Genomic DNA, 16443 nt, shown 5'->3' with positions numbered 1-16443 from the left:
TGGCTAATATATGTCTTCACAGCAAAGCGCAGGTCAGCAATCTGACCGGTAAACGAATTATATAAATCTTTAAAAAAGCCATCCAGTGAAAGGGTATATAGCTGACTTATTGTAGCAGACGAACATAGCACATCTGGCACAAATCGACCTATTTGTTTAATATTTTAGCACCGGGACTTCTCGGCAGTTCTCCATTGAACTGAATGATATCCCCGGTTATCAGGAAGTGCCAATACAACAAAAATGCGAAAAGATGAAAAAATGGGCGGGGTGGAATAAGGTCAACTAATTGGGCAAACGGTTTCAAGCTGTAGAGGCCTCCCATGTGCATCTTTACGCAAGACGTTGTAACACATCGTATCTAAAATGCACATTAACAAGCAGTTGCTAATCCATAATAGAATGGAAAATAGTTCTAAAAACATATAGCAAGCTATTGCTAATACATCTAGTCTAAATACACACATGGAAGCAATTTTTAACACATCCTATGCAAACACACATTTTACTAGTAAGCATTCATTATTTCTCCAAGGTGCATTCAAACCCTCCAGTAACAAATACTCCATGCTTAATTGAAGACATGAAGACTGCATATGGACAGGGGCCACTTTGGGTAGCCCAACCACTGCTGCAGCTGGGCAAAGATTGTGTACAAACTTTCACAGAGACTGTGTCAAAAAAGAAAAATCAAAGAAAGAAAGTCTAATCAGTCTGGTCCACCACGACACACTGTCAAGACAGATATTGCGCAGATCGAGATGTGAGAGTTATAAGTTATGAATCGTGGTTACTCTAGATACGTCTACCCCATCATACGTGGTGAGTTCCATGGCAATCTCATGTCCCTCTGTGGAATCTGCTGAATCACCTTGAAGAGAGAATCACCAGGTGCCAATTAAAATAGACAAGCTGGAAAACATTTCATTAAAAGTCCCAAAAGGAAATGTCACTGGTGAAAGATGCATTCAAAATAGACTCAGACTCTACCTCTCTGCTTCTTTTTCACTGAGTTGTAGGTGTGAAACCCTACTGCAAGAGGAAATGTGAATAACAGAAGCACTGCAATATGGGAGTATGCAGGTGGAACCGAATCCTGTTGACCTGTAAGTGACAATTGAAAACATCCATTTGCAACTCACTCCTAAGGTGCTGGCTGCCAAATGTATTGCTTTGGTCAATCTTTATTAACACAATGGCTCACCAGACAGGAATGTGAGCATTTGTTCTGTTTTATTGTGAGTCATGATCTTGCACACATACACCCCCTCATCACTCTTAGTGAAGTTGGAGAGAAGAACAGACAGGTCTCCAGAAGTGCTGTTTCTGAAGACAGCCCTGTGTCGGTAGACATCACTCCATTTAGATGACAGGGTAGACCACATCTCTATCACACCTAGTCGACTGCCCACAGTCCAGGTGAGCCTGCTGGGTGTGGCCTGAGGATCAGAACAAGAGCAGGGCAGGAGGACAGCCTGGCCAGACGCAGCCCTGAGCTCCAACTGACCTGCACCTGACAGTGAACACCCTACAGAAACACAGGACCCTTGTTAAATATCATCTCATCATACTTCCTGTAACCTTTGTTGAGCTGCCTCCCAGCTGCTTTAAGGTTTCTTGACATGACCATTTTAACCAAACCCTAATGTTATTTTTAATCCTATTTGAAGTGCGTATGTTAAAGAAAGCTTCTTCGTTAATCAAGGCCAAAGCAGACAAGAGTACAGTACACTGGAGCCGTCAAACCTTTCACATGAACTCTGATGTGTCGGTAAAGCGAGCCATTGATCTTGCAGATGTAGAGAGCGCTGTCTTCTTCAGTGAGCTGTGAAACAAGGAGGGATAGGTTCCCTGGAGTGTCAGCACTGTTAAACGTAACCATTCTGTCCTTGTACTCATCGTTCACACTAGACCTCCTAATCCCTAGGATTTCTTTCATGGGAGTTGATTCCACAGTCCATCTGACATAGCCAGGCTTGTCCTGGAGGTCAGAACAGGAGCAGGGTAGGAGAACAGACTGGCCAGAGTAGACAGTGATCTCTGTTAGCTCAGGCCCAGACAGAGTACAGCCTAAAAAGACAAATAGATGGGCCATCTTCAGTAACTTTGACCTGAAGTTCTACATGGTTAACTGTTGGGGAACATGTACACTTGCCAACATACACACCCACACAAGGCCGTAATCATGATATATATTGGGGGGACACATTGATAAAAAAAGACAATGTCCAAAATTACATAAAAAATTGAATTCGTCCCCCCCCTGTTGACTCCGTGGCTACGGCCTTGCACCCACATCAGTTTTTGTGATCCTAAGATGACTGTAGATTGACCCCCCAACATTTTTTTATATGGAATGCATGGTGCTTTTTTGTGCGATATTGTAATGCCTTGAGGCACTAGTCATTCGAGTTCCACCCCTCTCTGTATAAAAAATGTGAATTCAAGTGTCAGGAGAGTAATTAGGACTTACCTGTTGTTTTCTGTTGTATTATGTAGACAAGACACACTACTGACATCCACATGACTGTCCTCTGGCACAATATCAATAAGTGGTTAAATGTTGATGTATTTAATAAAATGGAGAATCTCAACCTAACTTCTGCTGAGCTTCCTGTACTGTAGCATTATGAGCTGTCACTGAAGAGAAGTGACACTTTCATGTGTCTAACTAGTTGGGAGTTGCCTAGCCTCACTCTCATTAGACATAAGGGATACACTCAGTCTTGAGCCAAAATCTAACAGTGTTTCTCACACATAGACTAATTTGTGTCGGTGCGCCACATAATCAACTCCGGCCACCACATATTGTGTTCCGTAACTCTTTTTAGTTTTTCATACGCTATTTGAAAAAAACGCAGCATATTTGTTCAGCAGCATTTCCTTTCCCTGCTCTCCCCCCGTCTCTGTCACTCACGTGTGTCTCACATCACCCGCCCCCCCAAACACTGTCTAGGTAAATAATTTGCAATGTTATTACATTTAATTTAAGATATCTAGCATCATCCAGGACAATTGTCTCAGTTTTGAAACAGATTCTTTTTTTTAAATATATAAATAATGTTTGAAGTACGTAGGCCAGAGTGTCTTGGCTAGACTGAAGTGTAAAAGACTACAGAGGAAAAATAAGGATACAATGAGACAAGACAAACAACTTTGGCATATCTTCATTTCCATGAAACAATCTTCTGTCAAAATAGTCTTTCTGAGGTAGACTAACAGTTCAAGAATAAACATCATTTCTTCTTGACAGACATGTGAAAGGACACCTACAACGTCTTCAAAATGAGGTAGAAAGGGTTACAGAGAATGTTCAAAAAACTACAACAAAGGAACTACTGTATCAAAGAGAGGTTTAACACTCCACTTTTGTTGGACAAACTTGTCTGCTGCAGAAACCCAAACAATTACAGTTGTTAATCTTGTCCAATAGAGAATACATTCAATGTGATGGGAGTAGAAGAGCATATAGTGGTAGCAGGCTAAGCGCTTATGACACACCAGTCCATGTTCTTGGACTAAACTTGCATTGTTTTACCATACTTTTCCAGTTTGACCTGTGCCTTATCATACACCCCTTTGTCAGTAAGGTTAAAGGTTCTGCAAGTTAAGCAACATGTCTAAACCTGAAGGTATGGTCTCATTTACCAGTAGCCTCAAATACTATTTAAATTCTGTATCATTCAGTGCTGATGAACAAATGAACTACATCAGGTTTTAGATAGGAACACTGTTCTTATAGTCTTAGTATCTGATTCTCTAATTGACTGTAGCTGCAAAACCTACAGGTTTTAAAACTTACAGAATATCCTATGGCAGAAGACTCACAATAATGTAATACATGTATCTCCACAGTAAAATACACAGCAATGACTTGTTTTCTTTCATATATTGTATATATGCACAGATGTTTCTAGAGTTAATTCAATTCGAATCAACTTACTCACAATTAGTGGCATTTATGGTATTATGGCGCTCAGAAAATATATGGCACGCCTCATACACAAGTATTAAGTGATAGGAGGAAGTCACATAATGGCCCTGAAGTAAAAGAATAATGTTTATATTTACTGAGTGAATACTTATTTGTGTCAGAGAAATATAGAACTCTGCTAGTGATTTAGTATTTTCCATAGCTCCATCGTGAAGATCTACAGGTCCAAAATGACCGTGAAGGACTGTATAGTCTCTGGGTATAATGGGTCTATGTAATATTAAAATATGTGCTGACAATAGGAGTCTGATCAGAGGAGCACATATGGATATGACAATGAATACTAGGGGAAGGTGGAAAAGTTAACAACTGGGTCTAGCAAAGGAACTACTAATTAAGATCATTTTTCCTATCAGATAATAACTACTTTCAATGATATTAACTTATATTGATAAGGATATTTATATGCATATTTTGACAAGAAAAGCTTTATAGTTTGTAAGTTTGTCCATCAAAAGTGTTTTTTTCTTTTGCTAACTACATAACACTTACTGAAAGTTATTACTCCACCAAAACCTATGAGAGAAATAAAATCTATACACAAAGAACATATGTTTCATACATCTAAAAACAACATTGATGTACATTATGGCATGTATTATCCTTTTAAAAAATATCTGATTTACATTCATCATTTCAGGCCTTGTTAACGATCAAACTTCCTGAATCAGAGCTTGAAGGAAGTGTTTTACTATTTTCTTTTAGATTTATAACGCTGTATATGTGCCTGTGTATATGTTTGTGTATATGTGTGTGTATATGTGTGTGTGCATGTGTGTATCTATTCACCTTTGTACAGGACTGAGAGGATATTTTTGTCAGTGCCTTGTACTTTTTAAAGCTGATAACAATATATATTTTCGTGTGATAGAGAGTGCGAGGGAGAGAAACTATGCCTAAGTGTGAATAGTCATTGTCTCATAGGTGCAGATGTCTTTCTGATTGCATGCATGTCCTGTACTGCACATGTACATATACTGTATGTATAAATGCATATGTGTGTGAGAGCACACATGTTAATGTTGACAGCCCTTCTGTTTTCCCTGACGAGTGCAGCAAGTTTTCAAATTATTCAAAGCCTTGACTCCATCTCATTCTCAATAAAGCTCCCTAAACACCCAAAGGTAATACATACATTCTTTTTTTAAATTCTGAGGTAACAATATTTTTCCTGAGTATTCAATAACGACTACATATAATTCTTCTGAGAAGCATAAAAGACAAAAAAATATGTAAAATGAAAAATACTGGCAGTTTGATTGAAAGATTTAAGAGTAGTTAAGTAAGTGTTCTGCTATTCAACAGTACATCAGAACTAAACTGCATGTTAAAATTAACAACCACACACACATTTTTACCTCCAAATCTTTGTTCTCAACCTCCAATTCTCTTAGATGTGAATATTGTGAAAAGGTCTCTATGTAGATTGCTGCCTTGGAAAACTGAATGAGGTAGGTATGGAGAAAATGAAAGAGAGCGCATCAAACAGACCTGAGAAAAAATAAAGAGAGTCTACAGATGATCATAAAGAGGTAAAGTAAGGGGAAGGGGGACATTCATGTCGAAGCGTCTCAATTTGTAAAAGAGCTGTCAGTGATTGTGCTGAAGTAGCATGATAAAGCACACCAAATAAATTGTCTACTTTGCATTTTGGTATGGGTAAATATAATGATCATAGTGTGTGATATTCAATATTGCAGTTAAGAGCCCATATCAAAGCCACTCACACCAAGAGAGAGCGTCTAACATTTGTAAAGCTACAACATTGCAATGCCACTGTCCATAAAGCGGATGGGGAATAAATAGGATCCTGAGAGAGCCAGTCAGCGCATTCTGACTGACAGGTTTAGGACAATGCTCTTAACTAAACCCTTATACCCTAACACTAACATGACAGGACAACTTCCTGTAGACTTTTTAAAGAAATCTGAATGCTGAAGACTGATGAAGATGAATAATCTTAGTTGTTCTTATGCTTTGTTGTATCAAATGAATCCTCATTGTAAAGATTCTGCTCTTTTCTTGTTCTGCTTGGTTGTACTGATGCTCCATCACAGTAGCCACCCAGGACAGCAGCGTGACTCCCTCTGTTGCTTGTCTCAGGTGTTACCGTTAACGACCTCCAGTAGCGTCTTCCGACCGCGCACGTAAAGCAGGCATCTTCATGGACAGCCTCTGCTGCTGAGGGAAACCCCGGTCCCCTGCTGCACCCTCCCCCACCGGCCCGGGGGGGGGGCTGTACTCCCCTGCCCCGCCATATGGAGGCGACACCAGCGGCTTGCCTGGCTTGTAGGCCTGGCTGTCTGACACACTTAGGTCATAGCCATTGCTATGGCCATTGCCGTGGCTCTTTGGGGGCCCGTTTCCTTGGTCGTTGCCATACTTCCTGTAGCGCACGACCTCCCCTCTCTCCCCTCTTCTTCCTCCTCCTCTGCCATATCAAAAGCCTTGCGTTTCAGAGCCCCCCCGGAATCGGAGCCGGTAGAGCCCAGGCTATGAGAGGCGTAGCCGTAGCTGCCCCCCACCACCGTGGGCCTGGGGGCTAGGGGTGTCGGAGCACTCAGCCCAGATGGCAGATACGAGGCACTGGGGTGGCTGTAGCCTGAGGCCAGGCTGGTCTGGGGGTGAGGGTAGCATCCTGGAGGGTAGTTGTAGACAGGGCTGGTGGGGTTGTAGCTGGACTGCAGGGAGTGAAGGGGTGCCGGAGGAAGTGCTGGACTGGGCTGAGGGCAGTATCCTGAGGAAAGATAGGTGCTGTTGTAGGCAGGGGGATAGTCCTGAGAGGGAGGGGCGCTGCAGGAGCCCACTCCGCTGTAGCCAGGGTCAGAGGTCACCACTGTCACACCACCTGGGCCTGTGCCCACTTTGGCCCCCGCTGCCAGAGCCTCCAGGCCAGGGTAACACTCCATGCCTTGGCTCAAGGCCCAAGGTTCAGACTCACTTTTTAGGAAAGTCCCAGGCTCTGAGTAGGCCCCGGTGGCAGGCCGCTCATAGGGTAGCTCCAGTCCTGAATATTTCTCGGCATAGCGTTTGAGCAGGGAGGAAGCAGTGAGGGCTGAGATGTCGTCACTGGCCCAGGGGTAGCCTGAGGGGGCGTAGCCGCGGCGGCCAGGGCCATAGGGGTCGTGTTTGAGGGCAGAGGGTGGCGATGTAGTGGAAGAAACGTCAAGGTGCTGCTCAGGCCATTGGGACAGGGCAGCAGCGTGCTCCGGAGACCAGTGCATCTTCAACAGACCTGGAGAGGGGATGGAAAGAGAGAGGAAGACAAGTGTTACCCCGTAAATCTAGTGTCACCTGGTAAGATCTAGCTGGTCTAGCAGCCCCCCCCGCCCCCATGTCACCCTAACCACCTTACATTTATTCATAATCACAGCTCTGCCTGTCAGACAATAGGGCCTCACACGCTTCTCTATATGGACCTGTTATCCGTGCAGAGAGACCTGTGACTCTGGGCCTTCATGTGGTGCCATGAAAACAGCCTCCAGCTGCGGTCCCCACAGGTTTAAGCCCCTGTCAGACCTCCCTCCCCTCTGCTACTCCACTTCTCTCTCTCACTCACTGGGGCCATTGTTGTCCCCTCTGTGCAGGGCCCTGTTTGAGACCACCCCCTCAACTCCTCTCACCACTGAAACCTCCTCCCCACCCCCACAGAGCGTGTGATCTAATTCAGACAAACCTCAGGGGTCTGCTAGACACAGGGGGGGGAAGGAGAGAGATGGAGAGGAGGCAGGGGGAAAGAGAGGGGGTGGGTAGTTTGGGGTAAAAAATGAACAGAGTGGCTTTTCATTACACCACTGAGAGAGAAAGAGACTGACCAGAGCACTCACTGACCACTACCACCACGTTCATTGACTAAACAACACATATGACTATGAAAATGGGTTACTGTCACATGATCAAGGTTGACTGTGGAAGTGGTAGCCTACATTTACTCAAACACATATTGTAATCCCTGGGCTGTTGGGTTTCAATACGATTTGATTGGCTGCTGCAGTCTTTGACTGGGCATTAGCTTGACAATTCCAAACATTGCAGAGTATTATTAAACTGCCCTGACCTCTTTAACAAGGGCTAAATAGAGAGAGGGAGACACGCACATGCATTTGTCTCACCTACTGTATCTGAGTAGAACCCCGCCCCCCCTCCTTGTGCTCTAGGGAATTCTTGTCAGTCATGGGACTGTCCTCTTCCCCAGCGCAAGAACAAATACTACACTTCTGGCACAGAGTTGATAAAGCCTTGCTCAAACATTGCATTCCCATCACCACCAAACACCCAGGAGTGCACGTGCATGCACACACACATAAAGCCACACACCCACAGTCTATTCTCCGTTAGACCCCCCTTTGCCAGCTGGCCTGGACGTGAGTCAAACAAAGGGTGAATGGGCAGTTCAAGGCTTTGACCTTATATTTTTCATTTTGAGCAGAGACACAAACTGCCTTTTGACCATAGACACTGCCACCAGTGTACACTAACAATACACAGCAGCACTTCCCTTCAAATGACACACACAAACACACACAGCTACCCCTGACTGATACTCACTCATCATGCTCGCCCAGAGTGCAGGCCCGTCTATCACCTTATCTTCCTTAAACTCCTCTCTTTGTCACCTCCTCAGAAGAAAGCACTTGGTCATCTACTCCAGACAAACTGAACTGTACAGTACACTGTAGATCTACTGTCCGCATTGTAACATAATCCATACTAGCAAACTAAGCACAGGAGTCTGCATGACGAGAGGAATCAGCCAACGATTGGAGGAGGCTGTTAGCACACTGAAGACCAGACCACCCAAACCAGACTAATGATGGATTAAAAGACAGAAAGATTACTTGTGTGTGTGTGGGGGAGGGATATACTAGTGATAATAAAAAGGCAGAGGAATGACCAGCACTCTGTGCAGTCCACCATGGGAGCTGCACTTCCATTCTCATTCTGAAACTCGAGCTAACTAAGAGTTGAACTCTAAGATGAATCGAACATGCGGTTAGGTATGAGAGACTTTTCTCTCCCAGGGTCCTAGTGTCTGCCAGGTCTCACTACATGCACTTCCTGGGTCAAACAATGCTCAAAGCATTAACCCTGTTGGTTTTCCAATGGCAAATCAGAGCTGTTGAAAGAAAATGCCAGCGTGGATGAATGTTTATGGTACAAGAATAAGGATGATCCCAAAACGCCCCTAACCTTAATGTAGTCTGCTCGCCCAGTGGAAAGGCTCAGACAGAGCTCTGATCCGCGGGCTTACTCCCGGACACAGAAGATGATGTCCTAAACATCATGTCTATAAGCAAAGCTAAGATGAGTTTTGCTATATGGAACAAAAACACAAGGCACCAAGACAGAGTAAGATATAATTTCATGGATCAAAATCCAACATTCAACTATGCATGTTCTGTTGAGGAAATAATTGAAGGGCTCATAGTATAATTACAAACAACCCATGGGTTGCACAAGACATGATAAGACACAATTGACGTCTCATTTACAACATGAATGTTGCTGTTGTCCGTGGACAGACCAGGACTGTTGGACAGACAGAATGCTGGTGCAGGACTCTCTCTTTGTAGTTCTCTTTCTTTTTAGAAGACAGACTTTTCTTCCCGCCCCCTAGCCTTGACTATCTCTGATAGATCTGAGTCCTCATTCAACCTAACTCAGTAGATTTTGCATAAAACCCCCACAAGTTACTGATGACTCGCGCTACACATCTGAAATGTTTAGCACATGTAATGAAAGGTGCCAACAGGGGCCAGCAGAGGCCACTGAAATGTGAGACGAGCAGGAAGTGAGCTGAAGTTACAGCCCCAACGGGCCCACAACTGCACCCTCTCTCCTCATCTCTGTTCCCCTAGGACCTGGGGCCCTGTGCCAAGCACTGCACTAACTCTACACCCCAGCTTTGTTTTCAAGCTTCAGGGACAAAGGCTCTCACATGGAGCCAACTTGCCTCCTGGGAACACTGGTGTGTGTGTGTGTGTGTGTGTGTGTGTGTGTGTGTGTGTGTGTGTGTGTGTGTGTGTGTGTGCGCGTGCCTGCATGTTTAAATGTCTGATTTAGAAACATGGAGCTGGTCACCAAGAGCTTGATTAATTAAATCATGAGATGGCCTGTGTGTGTGTGTGTGGTGCCTGTGTGCACCAGCTTTCATCACCTTCCACTATGTCCAGCTCCACAGTCCAAACCCCCAGTCTTGAGAGCCTGTGAGAGAGCATTGTTCTCCTGGACCTTCATTCCAAAGCTCAGCAGTGAGCAGGAGCAGGATCTCTTGCCCTCCTCTCTGTCTCTTTATCTTCCTGCATCCTTATCCAGTCAGAAGATTCATCTAACGTTCAGTGAACAGCACCAGCATCAATCACGAAATAATGTGCTCATGATATGATTGAGCTAGGGATGTGTGGCTGGAAACTGTTAAGCTGGGAGCCAGTGAGTCTTGTGGTGCTGCGTGGTCAGTGTGAGTCATTTAGGGTTAATTAGATGTGGACTGCAGATGGGGGAAGGGTTGGAGATCAGAGGTAGCTGGATAGATTGAAATAAACACACCCTTAGGGTGAACTGATTCACTTCAATTACTCAAGTCACACACTATTTTTTTGTTATCTCTGTCGTGGACACAAACAATGAACACAATAAAGTCATTATAATTCTACTGTGTAGAACAGTTATGTTTTTGATGTGTGCAAGGGGGCACACAGACCAGCTAGAGACAGAATCTTGCTCATCATGAGGATGAGTCAGACCTCTGGAATGTGAAGAATCCAACCTGAAATCTATGTACACAGCGACTGACCTCCCCATACGCTTAGACACAAACTAAGATAGGCACTCAGAGGCTTCTGGCTCCTGGTTAAGCACACTATCAGGAGCTCACACGTTATTGGGTGATTTGTATTCGTTATCATTCATTTAGGCCATTGGCCAGATCAATATGGAACACATCAGCTGGCCAATGGGACATTAATAAACAGGGACATCCGCAAGGACAGGCCACCCGCATCACTGTCACATGACTCACAGGATTACACCAGAGCTTTATGGATAAAGAAAAAACACAAATAGGCACTTTTTTTCTTCCTCATCAACTTACACCACAATTCGATTTTAGATCATGCACACAGCTTTTACACTCAACTAGCCTGACAAGCTTATTCGAAAGAGGAGTGGCTTGTCACTGAGAAAACCTGATCTCCTCGCTTGCCTTCCTTCTTTCAGCCCTCCAGCCATGGCCTCAGGGAGGTCTACTCTACAAATAAAATCATCTTGCACACTGGCTGATGTCAGGACATACACCTTACACCTTACATGGAATTTTGGCATTGTGTACCAAGAAATAGGCAAACCAGTCAAACGGAATATCTCAGTTTCTCAGAGCTTTCCTATCAAACCTTTTACATGCAAATCCCTTAGAGAAATGTAGCTGATTCCGAACTCAACAATGCATTAATGCAAGTATGCCTCTACTCTGTTGTTTTGTTAGTTCTCTCTTTTCCTTAAATTTTTTTTTTTTCTGAAAAAAAAATGTCTGTTCCCCTCCTGTGCCCCTCCCTCTCTCTGGCTGGTAGTTAAGACTGCAGTGTGTGTCCATGCTTGTGTGTGGTCAGACCTCCCCTCCCCCATAACTACTCTCCCTGCCTGTGTGTGCGTACGTGTGTGTGTCTCTCTCTCTCACACACACACACACACACACATTATGGCAGAGTTGGAGCAGGGCTCTGTGCTTATTGTGTCCACTCATATATCAGACTGCAGCTGACCAGTCCCTCCTCCTGTTCCAGTCCATCTGCCTCCCCTCCCCGTCCTCTCTGCTTCCATGTTTACACAGCGTTGGGAGTTACCTGGGGAAGCCCTTCTCCTCACACCACAACACAGCTCGAAGCCTTTACCTCCTAATGAGGACCGCCACTGAACTGGACAACAATTTACTTAACGAGCTGTCATGAACGTGATGGTTTGCTGCTGTGTGTGTATGTTTGTGTTCTGGGGAAGAGGGAGTGAGTGTGAGTCCCACCTCCCCATCCTCATTAGTGCTCGTTGACACCCTGTTACTAACGATCGGCCTCTCATTCACATCAACGCTTCCCCACGGTCAGCAATTGGTGGTCCACAAAAGCTATTTACTACGGCGTTTATATCACACACTCCTAATTATGACTGCCCTAGTGTGTGTGTGTTTCACTGTTTGCTAGTAAGTGTGTGTGTGTGTGTATATGTGTGTGTGTGTGTGGATGCAAGAACAGATTTCTATATAGTAAAAAAAAAATCTAACGTGGACATGTAAGTTTTCTCTAGGTAGGAATGTGACAAACGCCCGCAAAGCAAATTCACCTCAGACAAGAAACAAAGCTCATGTGTGCTTTCAGAACTCTCTCCTCCTCTTCAGAAGAACCCAATAGAACATTCTAAACCGCAACTTACTAGTACTCTGAACGACCTGTTCAACACGGACATAAGAGCCCAGAGGAGGTCATTTCCTGATGCTCTATTCCATTTCTTCTTACCATGGTAAGCCTTCCCAAAATCAATAGCCTTATTAGTATCAACAAATATAACAGTATCAGTCGACTCCCTTGCAAATATACACTGAACGTGCTTTGGAAAAAAGCATTAAAATGTATTGACTACAGCCATCAAAAGAGGAACACTGGACATTTTTGAAGAAAAGGGTGTTGTTGTTAACTTGAAATTCCTCAATGAGAAGACTCAGCTGTTAAAGACATTATCCCCTCCCCAATATCTCCTGTTCCACCCTCAACCCATGACTCTCCTCTCTCCCTACCCCCCCCCCCTCTCTCTATCACCCCCTCTCTGTCCCACACCCCTCTCTACCTTACCTCTTTCTACCTCCCTCTCTCGTTTTTTATCTCCCCCTTTCACCCTACGTCCCTCCCTATCTCTGTGCCTCCACCTCACCCTGCCTGCTCATCTCTGCAGCTTGGGGGAAGATGTCAAGGATGGCAGGCCAGAGCTCGATGACAGAGTTCATGGAAAACATTGATAGCTGAAGACCCAAACAGACACAGACACACTGATACATACTGTAGGGGGTGACAGGACTGAGCATTCTGCTTCCCTGGCCCCAAGTGAAGAGAACGAGAGGACGGCGTGTCCACTCAGAGGAGCTGAAGACTCAGCATTCTGCTGATCCTGCCTGGACTACTGCGGATGGTTTTCTGGATGCATCTACTACTGTCTGTCCTTCTGCTCCTGTCCATGGCTCATGTCGGTCCTTACCACAGCTCTCAAACACCAACACCTAGACCGAAGGGGGAGAGTTAGACACAAGGAAATGGAGAGTATATGCACTCATACATTTACTCGATCAATCGAACACTCACACCTAATCACTCACTCCCCATTCAATCCCCTCAGTCAATAAATTATTCACTGACTCATAAAACATGTATTTTTTGGCCTTATTTATGTTGACAGAGACAATTGGAGAGAGAAAGGAAAGCAGGGAGATATGCAGGGAGGGGGGTAATATGCAGGAAATGACCCAGGACGGATTCGAACCCTGCGTTATGGCCTCAGTCCTAAGGGTAGGCACTCTACCCGGTGAGCAATTGTGGCGCCCCTTCAAAATAAATCTTGTACTTATTGTTATTTCTTCTATCAAAGTATCGTACAAGTGCATTTTTATTTAATATGTAAACTACATGGTTCAAATTTCAAACTCTCATAAAATATAAATGAATCTATCAGCAATCCAAGATTGTCAGAGCTGAAAAGAGTCAGCTTCAGGTTATGCCAACTGTAAGCTGTGATATGTTGTATGCGTGTGTGTGTGCGTGCGTGCGTGTGTGTGTGGGTCTAACAGCACATTAAATGCTCTGACAGAAAGGGAACCACTCGGCCCTCTGACCACTGAATGCAAAAAACACAGAAAATTGTTCTATTCTGTCCACCAACCCACGCGTCCATCTGAGCAAACACACACACACACACACACACACTTAAAGGCAATCAGAACTTTGTACATTGTGAAATGTATGTTTCAGACAGTATTGCACAGAAGAAAAAAAATAGTACATGTTGAGATTATTTACTTCTGAAAAAACACAAAAAGAGAGATTAAAGCCTTGGCAACAAAAACCATAGAGAGGAAAGGATATCACAACACCAGGGACCCAAGAAGAGAGAGAAAAACAAGAGAGGAAAAGAAGAGAGACAGATAGAGAAACGAGAAAGGGAGAGAGAGAAAGAAAGGGGAACAGATAAAATGAGTAGGAATGTGGGGAGAAGAGATAGAGGACAAAACGGAGGAGCTGAGAATCTATTGGAATTGCTGGACAAAACCAATCTATGTGATTTGAAATAGGATGTGAAAACAAGAGTGAGGACCTTAAAACCAGTCTTACCTGCTCATGCCTATACTTCCTTAGCACTTTATATGTAAAAGGTTGAACAATAATCCACAGAACAGAGCCAGGCGAGCAGGCGCATGTGTGTACATACAGCTATCTCTTCTCTCCACTTCTGGGACTCGATCCTTCCCTCACACTCCCTCTTTCACCTAGTGACAACAGTGCAGCACACATGCATCCCTTCCCCCAACCTCTCTACCCCTCCCCCAGTCTCTCTCTCTCTCTCTTTTGTTAAAACTATTTCAGCAGGAAAGGAGAGAGGGAAAAAGTGACCAATCATGCAGTGTCAGAGAGGAGCTTGTGTCCCTGATGTGTGTATGTGTACTCATCCTTTTCAGTGTATGTGCCTAAGTGAATAGACATATGCGCAAGCACATACACACTAACAAACACACACCCCACACATAGCTTATAGATGCAGACTGTTCTCCTTCAGTGATCACATGGGAAGTTCAGTGATTGTCAATGACTCTTATTGATTGAGAACATTGATCTAAGTATTGTTGGATGGGTAGGGTTGAAACAACCATCTCAATGTGACCCTTGATACCCTAAACACAAACAGACATACATGCATTGGCTTTCTTGCATACAAGTGTAGGGGATATTTAACATTTTTACATTTTACGTTGAACCAAACCATCAGGTTTTTTTTTTAAACCAAAAATACGTTAAGTGCATTCTCTCTCACGATAGCTGTTGTTCTGTATTTAGAGTGGTGGTATAGGCGGGGCACACTCATGTTACACGGTCATAAACACGCCACTCTCCTCTCTGCTCATCTCACACTACCCTCGACGCACACGTCCTTCTTTACCTGCTAGACTTTAGATCTCTGTCTCTGCCTCTGCTGTGCTCTACAGTCTGACCTCTATCAGAGCAGCAGGGCTGATGGCCCCTGCTCAGCTCAGCTCTTTCTGTCAGACCTGCTTCACTGACAGGCCCCAAACCCCTGTGGATGGCTTGTTCTCCCACACAATGGATCTAAACAATCACTAATGTGCCGTAACAGCAGTTTTGTTCCCGGCCCAGGTAATCCACACAGTTGTACTGACTAGGAGCTAAAATATAGTGACCCTAGATCTCATCTGACACACACAAGCAACCAGGTCTGTAGCCTGGTCACTGACTCACAGGCCACTGTGTCAGATGTAATGGCTGGAGGGATTCACCTCAACGTGTCTCTTAAGGTGTAACATAAAACCACATTTGCCAAATACAAATATATGTGTGCACACATTGTTGAAACACACACGCACACACGCACACGCGCGTCATCCACACATTTCAGATCTGGCTGATATTAGATGGTGTAACCCTAACCCGGGTCTCTCTCACCCCCTGGGTGGGATGGGTCACATGATGGAACCCCTGAGAGGGTCAGCTGTTTGTCACTCTAATTCTGTCCCCAGCAGCTGAATACTGGCCTGCTGCACATGGCCGCCCCCAAGCCTGCTGGGGGCGGAAAGGAAGAGGAGAGGGAGATAGAGGAGGGGGAGGAGAGAGGGGGAGAGGGAGGGAGAGAGGAGAGGGAGAGAGAGAGGGAGAGAGGAGAGGGAGAGAGAGAGGGAGAGAGAGAGGGAGAGAGGAGAGGGAGAGGGAGAGAGGAGAGGGGGAGAGGGAGGGAGAGAGGAGAGGGAGAGAGAGAGGGAGAGAGGAGAGGGAGAGAGAGAGGGAGATAGAGGAGGGGGAGGAGAGAGGGGGAGAGGGAGGGAGAGAGGAGAGGGAGAGAGAGAGGGAGAGAGGAGAGGGAGAGAGAGAGGGAGAGAGGAGAGGGAGAGAGAGAGGGAGATAGAGGAGGGGGAGGAGAGAGGGGGAGAGGGAGGGAGAGAGGAGAGGGAGAGAGAGAGGGGAGAGAGAGAGAGAGAGGGAGAGAGGAGAGGGAGAGAGAGAGGGAGAGAGGAGAGGGAGAGAGAGAGGGAGAGAGGAGAGGGGGAGGTTGAAGCACATGTCTCTTGGTGGGGTTATTTGAGGTAATCTGAAACAGCAAGCCAGGGATCGGTCTTAGAATTGATTTGGTCAGCAGGACTGTTTGTGTCCTTGTATGTGTGGATATAAAAATATACTAACAAAGAAAATGGG

The 16443-nt window shown here is 45.0% G+C and overlaps 1 protein-coding gene across 1 annotated transcript; it reads right to left on the bottom strand.

Annotated features, from left to right (window-relative positions):
- Positions 1-3151: 3151 nt before the first annotated feature.
- On the bottom strand, positions 3152-14498 carry LOC146272809 (fidgetin-like protein 2). Its single transcript, XM_084706451.1, is given in 4 exon segments — positions 3152-6397; positions 6400-7229; positions 13034-13250; positions 14356-14498. Coding segments are annotated over 3 exon segments (1146 nt in total). The 5' UTR covers positions 13059-13250; positions 14356-14498; the 3' UTR covers positions 3152-6106.
- Between the last annotated feature and the right edge of the window lie 1945 nt (positions 14499-16443).

This window comes from Hypomesus nipponensis, chromosome 9, assembly GCF_054491055.1.
Source record: "Hypomesus nipponensis isolate SF chromosome 9, ASM5449105v1, whole genome shotgun sequence".
In the NCBI taxonomy this organism is placed as follows: domain Eukaryota; kingdom Metazoa; phylum Chordata; class Actinopteri; order Osmeriformes; family Osmeridae; genus Hypomesus; species Hypomesus nipponensis.
The sequence above is the reverse complement of the archived record's forward strand: the minus strand, read 5'-3'. Positions and strand labels throughout refer to the sequence as shown.